A 7,028-nucleotide genomic window follows, 5' to 3' on the forward strand; every position below is an offset into this window, starting at 1 on the left:
ACAATTGGCCCAGCGTCGTCCAGGGTAGGGGAGGGAATGGCCGGCAGGGAGGTAGCTCAGTTGGTAGAGCATGGCGTTTGCAACGCCAGGGTTGTGGGTTCGTTTCCCACGGGGGGGCAGTATGAATTTTTTTTTTTTTTAAGAATAATGTAAGTCGCTCTGGATAAGAGCGTCTGCTAAATGTAAATGTTCGGAGGAATTGACCCAATGCACACACATAAACGGTCTCACATGCATTCTGTCATAGTGAATAAGAAGACTCTCCGTTTTTCTTTGTGAGCTTACGGTGACCCTGTTTAGCTCAGATAACAGTACAGTGTGCTGCTTAGTCAATCAAAACAACTGTTCTGTCCTTACTTGTTCATGCTTGGTCCCCTAAGACAACACACACACAAACACACACACACACACATCTGTGTGTCGTCTTGTCTGCATGTGTCCACCTGACGCGTTATTCAGTGTGTCTGGTGTTATCTTACCCCACTTCCTTTAACCCCACATCATGACTAATCGCAATTGGCCAAGCATAGCTTCCAGGCACCTGTTGGATCAGGTGGCATTCTATTGGTCTATTGGTATCTGTTGCATCATGTGATATTCAAATAGAGCTGTTCTATTGGTCCCACTTTGCTGTCCCGCAACTTGGAATGGAGACAATGTTTGTTATTGGTCGTCTAGGGAATGGTGCTATAAAATGTAGTAATGTGTCATAGAATTTCTACTGTACTTAGATCCACCATCCACCCATTTTCATCCGAAAGACATTGAGATCTACCCCTCCTTTGTTACTAGTGTTTAACGACTAAATCGGAAACAAAAAGGAAAATAACGTAATGAACATAAATACATATTTAAGATATTTCTAACGTCAAAATAACAACAACATGAACATTTAAGAATATAAATGAACAACTGAATTAAGACTGGTCTACTGATGTAAATATCTGTGTGCATATCTAAGTTATACGGCTCGGCCTCGTACTGTAGTGCACTACTTGACCAAAGCCCTAAGGGCCCTGGTTGAAAGTAGTGCACTATAAAGGGAATAGGGTGGCATTTGGGATTCAGCCTGTGAAAACACATAATTAATCCCAGAGCTTCATTCCAAAAGTATCTGTTTCTCCATCTGCTTCACAAAGGACTTGGGCCTAACCGTTATGCCCTCTCTCTCCTACACAAGTCCATGGCAGGCCTGCACGCTGCTGTCTCAAACGGTGCACACAACACAACAACATGTGCAGACCTGGATCGTGTTCATTAGGCACCAAACAGAAGAAATAAGAAATGCTCATTTCCCGTTGCAAAACGTCTTTAAACGTTTCCATTGTGTGCCCTAATGAACACAACCCTGAACTTGAAAAAGGCGTGGCTGTACTAGATGTGTGTGTGTGTGGGGGGGGGGATGTCCGACTCCTCACAGAGGAATTTTGGTTCGCCTTTGACTTGATTTCTGTGTCAAAGTCAGTCTTTCTGTCTTTCCATGGGTAAGCTCAAACGAAAAAGCTTTGTATAAAAACAGCAGGCACTTCAATTATTTTTCTATTTCACTTCATGTTCAAATTGGCATGGGGGTAGCCTAGCACCCTCCGATCCTTTTCCTCTAGTTCTCACATTTCCATGAGACCTGGGTCATGTTCATTGGGCACCAGACAAACAAAAAGGGGAGGGACTACTTGGACTTGTCAAATAAGAAATGGTCATCTTTGTTGTCCGTTGCAAAACATATTGATGAACATGTTCCTGGTGAGTAATGGATGGTCCTTTTACATGAACAGTCACCTACGGTCTGGATAGGGTGGTGTACACCGGCTGGTCCCAGTTGGATGTAGGGGGACTGTGGGTGGGGGGAATGGACAAACTGTTGAGGATGGGGCTCCCGTGGTACGCCCTTCTGGAGGAGTGGAAGTAGGGGTACTGGTACAGGCTGGAAGGGTAGCCTGAGTAGGGGTTGTAATAGTTGGAGCTCTGGAGGTCTGTATAGTCACACTGAGAGCTGGAGAAGGAGGCTGCAGCTGCAGCGGCGGATGATGTCACGCAGGTCTGGGCTGTGTGGGAGTGGGAGTATTCTGAGTGGGAGGGGGAGCTGTGGGAGTGACTGTCCCCGCTGTAGTGGCTGGGGCTCAGCTGCTCCGTCTTGATGTGGGCCCGGTGCTGTGGGACCGCCTCAATAGAAGTTGAGGAAGAGGCAGACATGGCGGCACTCTTGCGGCTCCAAATGGCGCTGTTCACTGTGGCATGGCTGTATGATGTATACGAGCCGGCGCCAGACGCCGGGTTTGGTCCATGGTGGCCATGGTGGTCCACGCCTGCGCCAGCGGTGGAGGCATGGCCGTTGAGCGGTAGATACTGGTCAAACTCGTGCACGTCGAAGGCCTCCATGTTGCTGATGACGTCGGTGCTGAGCTCGGAGATGTCCACGTTGCTGAAGTCTATGTTCTGTCGGCCGCTGTCCAGCAGGCGCCGTCCCTCGTGCTTCATGTCCTGTTTGCCCCCGTGGTGCAGGTCTGTTTTGGGGGTGGTGGGGGGTGTGGGTGGACCATGGGGTTGGCCTTGAGGATGGTAAAACAAAAACATGTCAGCTGTGTTGTGGACCACACTTGGGAATGGTCCAAGTGATCAAAATATGGTCGAATTTGATCACATTTAATTAATTGGTCAATTTAGAATGTCATGAAGCTTTGGGGACATTCTGTAAAATCTCAATATTATTAACAGTTACTGTACAATTAGCTCCTAAAAAGCAACAGACATTGTAAAGTATTGACTGTCCTTAGCCATTAACACATTTCATAAATCCAAATGGTTGACTACATAAGATGTTAATTGTGCTATTTTGACACATTCCTTCTCATCAACTCACCTGCATGTTCAGGGTGGTGGTGTCCATCGGCTATGCCCGCCAACAATCCTGGTTCAGCCTTATACATGTGATTCCCCAGCTCAGCACCAGAGTCTGAGTCACTCTGCCCAGGTTTCACACTCTTCCGACGCCGAGGCTGGTACTTGTAGTCGGGGTGATCTTTTTTGTGCTGCACCCGAAGCCTCTCCGCTTCCTCCACGAATGGCCGCTTCTCATTCTCTGATAGTAAGCTATGGTAATAGTGTAAACATAATATGTAAATTAACTATTCAGTTGGTGAATTGTAATAGCCTAATTATAAAACACATATACTTTTTTAAAAGTAGGCCTATTTAAACAGGGAAGATAATTCTGGTCATTAGGCCTACAATTATCCAAAGTAGGAAACACCTCCGTTTTTATTTTATTTTCTTTACAGTCGTAATATTTCAACTTTCTAAATTATGCAAAAATGTGCATGTTTTCTACTGATTTCACAGAATAGTGACTGGAATGATGACCTAATTCGTTTCTATTTAGTGACACATCGCTTTAAAATCAGATTCAGACATTTTACTGTATCAAGTATACTAGTTTTTGTTTGATAGGCCTATGTAAATTATATTTTTTTAGTTAACCAAATTATAAACAGTCCCATTTGGTCCTACTTACCGCCATAGCTTCCCCAAAGTTTTGCTCAGTTCGGCGTTGTGCAGATGAGGGTATTGGTCCGCGAGCTTTCTGCGCGCAGCTTGCGCCCACACCATGAACGCGTTCATTGGTCTTTTGACATGGGGTTTATTTTTCAGCGAGCCATTTCCCCGCACCGGCATGGGGACGAGGGACCAGTCGTATCCCTTGAGAACCTGCGACACCGCGTCACGTATGCAGGCTGGGAATCTGTCATCATCCTCGCCGTCCAGTTTCTTTCCGATACCAGCGAGCAGTGATCCGTGTAAATCCAATCCCGTCGGCGACGAGGGTGCATCCGAGTCGGAGTCATCCTGCGACATGGAGCTGGTAGTCCCCGCCGGGCTACACGGCGGGTCGCTGATGGACTTGTCATGCTCTGCGGTCATTTTTAACATTTGGTCAGCCTCAAAAGGATTAAATCCGGTGTAAATACTTTAGTGTTGTTGATTTCTTTTTTAAAGCGTCGCCGACTATTCAAGTGAAAATAATGAGCTAGAACGATTGCGCATTTTACGCACGCTGAACCATGTTAGGGAGACTCCTTAACAGCATCAACAAAAAGAAACTCCGTTGTTTTACCTTTGTTTGTTTGTTTTTCTTCGGTCCTGTCCTGTGCTGTCAGGGGTGGTACAGTTCTGGACGCAGCAGTCTTCACTATGAGTGCAGAGGTTGGGCGATAGAGGAACTTTACTTGAAGTTTGGAGCCCTCACTCCACCTTCTGCTTCTGATTGGCTGAGCCTTATCAACATTTTCGTTTCCGATTGGTTGTGGTTTTGAATGGCAAGTAATTTGTAAAAAAAAATATTATTATAATATATATATATGTTTCAGTAATAACGTTTTCATTTTTTCAGACTCATCCCAGCAAGCACACTCTCGTTTAGTGCCGATTAGCCTACATATTACGCAATCGCAAATAATAAACACCTCCATTGTGACTTTGACTAAGCTTTATCACAAAACATTATGAAAGTGTCAGAAATCAATTTCCAATCTTGCATCCAGTAGCATATCAATACATCAAGGAATTGATGTTATTTATAAAGAATACTATTATTGAACAGTCCTCCATTCACGTGTTGACATGTTTTGGTATGTAAAATATCTTTGGAAAAATTTGAGAGACATACTTTACTTTTGTTCCATACTTTCACAAATAATATGTTTTATTTCTATATCCTTATGTTAGGTAGCCTAGTAAATATGCATGTATCCTGGCACAAAAAATACATATTTAAGCAATAATGTGATTTTTAAAAAAGTTTAAAAAAAGACATAAACCTATGAACATATTATTTGTGATATTTCATTGCCTTAGCGATTTGATTCGTAGTGGTTGATTCGTAGTGGTTTCGTAGTGGTTACGCGTCATATGAAACCAATCTTAATGTCCTCCGTGCACTTATAGGTTTAAAACACACTCATAAACGGATGTGTCAAATTTATTGTCTAAGACTTAATCTAATAACGTGCTGACCCTTTTGATAGAATTGCATCTATATCCTAGATAAATAAAACGCCCAATAACAAAGATAATATTTTCATCATTTTGACAAGGGGGAATTTTAATTTAAACCATCGCATAGAAAACGTTTTAGGTTTCTAGGTATTACAAATATGTAATCATTTTTATCCACGTCAGGGACTTGGATTGAAGCATCACATTCACTCTATTCTGCACAGCCTCTTCATTGTTGAAGAGGAAAGTCATGCGTTTCCATTCCTTGCGGACATTTTGACAGGGTTTTTATCCGTAGGCTAAGTTTTGTTTGGACAAAATAGACACCGACAATCGAAATTCATTCACACGGGATAGGAAAATAGGGAGAAAATATTGTAAAGAGGTAAGATATAAAAATGTCCAGATCAAAAAATATTTAGCTGATTTCGTTCGAGTGCCAACAGATTCGTAATGTTATCAATTGGTCAGATATTTGTCCAAAGTTGTGGGTGGACGCTGGAATAATAATAATAATTGGCTTCATGATAGCATGTACATTATTTAAACATCCACATTAAAAAGCACTTGTTGAACGCGCAGGGAGTTGTAGCCTATTCTGGTTCCCATTCTAAAAACTATTGAGACAAACCCGTATTAATGACAGGTATGAGAACATAACTAACTACACAGTCGGTTCAGCGCGGTGTCCAGTGTAGTCAGTGGTGCTCTGGCTTGTATTTCTGTAGCAGCAGCGCTCTCTTGCCCATCAGTCGCTGTCGGCCAATTAGGATTCGCCAGTGGCACGGCACCACCACAGGTCAGTGCATAGATATCTTCCCACTTTGTGCCAGGGCAATGGACTTCAATCTGAAAATGTGAAGTACAAATTAAAAGTAATTGTGAATGGAATATATTATGGTTACATAGGCCTACTAAGACAAATGTTTTTTTTTAAAGGTCATTCTAATAAATAAATAACCTGTGAGAGTTCGAATCAAATCAAATCAAATTGTATTTCTCACATGCCCAATACGTGAAATGCTTACTTACATGCCCTTAACCAACAATGCAGTTCAAGAAATAGAGTTAAGAAAATATTTACTAAATAATCTAAAGTAAAAAATAAAATAAAAAGTAACAGTAAAATAACAATAACAATAACGAGGCTATTTACAGGGGGCACCTCTGGTCCTAGTTGCCTGTAACATTGCAGTCAGTCACTGTCATAAAGGTAACACAGAGACAGTACTGTTCTGAGCTTGCCAGTTTACAAAATAAGTCAGATGCCTATGGTGAACTTAAAAGTATTGGGGGAAAACGTTTTGAAAAAACTAAATGAAAACTTAAGACACATGGAAATAATAAAAAAAAATACATAAATAAATAAATAACATTTTCAACATGTAGATTATTTATGCGTCAGTTAGTTCAACAGCCACATAATCAGGGTGCTAATTTCATTTACACTGTAGCAGTGACTCTCATCTCTGTTTTAGTGGCCTATGATAAGACACATCCATCCCTGTGAGGGGCACAGCCTGAATTTGAATCTAACCAAATGGACCAGACTCTTGTTCACACACTGTGCCACACTATGAACCACACATGTACAGAATACTCCTAATGTATTGAAACAAAGGCCTCTGTTAGCTTTAGATAACATGGCCACATCACTTACCAGTTCAGGGCCACATAGGCTACTGTAAAGCTATTTTGTTAACATTACTATAGTAGTGACTATAACTACAGCCAGGTTTCACAGTTGAAGGAGGAAGTCCATCTCTCAAAGACAGATGTCTGTTTGTTATCCAAGAGGAAAAAAACACATCTGACTTCAGATGAAAATATGAACAGGCCTCTTGATGATGTTGAAGGCAAGAGAGAATGAGTAGAGGAGATAAGATGAGAGATTGAATCACTGCCTTTGTTAGTGGCTCTGTGTGGCTCTGTGTGGCTCTGTGTGGCTCTGTGTGGCTCTGTGTGGCTCTGTGTGGCTATGTGTGGCTATGTGTGGCTCTGTGTGTCTCTGTGTGGCTATGTGTGGCTCTGTGTGG

The 7,028-nt window shown here is 42.3% G+C and overlaps 1 protein-coding gene across 1 annotated transcript; it reads right to left on the reverse strand.

The window, feature by feature from the left end:
• Nucleotides 1-580: 580 nt before the first annotated feature.
• On the reverse strand, nt 581-4,204 carry LOC121551237 (transcription factor Sox-8-like). Its single transcript, XM_041863797.2, has 3 exons — nt 3,512-4,204; nt 2,861-3,090; nt 581-2,549 (listed from the first exon to the last, which is right to left on the reverse strand). Exons 1-3 carry the CDS (start codon nt 3,925-3,927, stop codon nt 1,780-1,782), a joined length of 1,416 nt encoding a protein of 471 aa, XP_041719731.1. The 5' UTR covers nt 3,928-4,204; the 3' UTR covers nt 581-1,779.
• Nucleotides 4,205-7,028: the final 2,824 nt, after the last annotated feature.

The sequence above is a fragment of the Coregonus clupeaformis genome, chromosome 35 (assembly GCF_020615455.1).
Source record: "Coregonus clupeaformis isolate EN_2021a chromosome 35, ASM2061545v1, whole genome shotgun sequence".
Taxonomy (NCBI): Eukaryota; Metazoa; Chordata; class Actinopteri; order Salmoniformes; family Salmonidae; genus Coregonus; species Coregonus clupeaformis.

Bases quoted from the DNA above. Each gene is read 5' to 3' on its own strand.
- LOC121551237 (XM_041863797.2), bottom strand. From the start codon at position 3,927: ATGTTAAAAATGACCGCAGAGCATGACAAGTCCATCAGCGACCCGCCG. The intron at 3,091-3,511 runs GTAAGTAGGACC...CTATTACCATAG, and splicing joins ACTTTGGGGAAGCTATGGCG to CTTACTATCAGAGAATGAGA. The intron at 2,550-2,860 runs GTGAGTTGATGA...ACCATCCTCAAG, and splicing joins CCACCACCCTGAACATGCAG to GCCAACCCCATGGTCCACCC.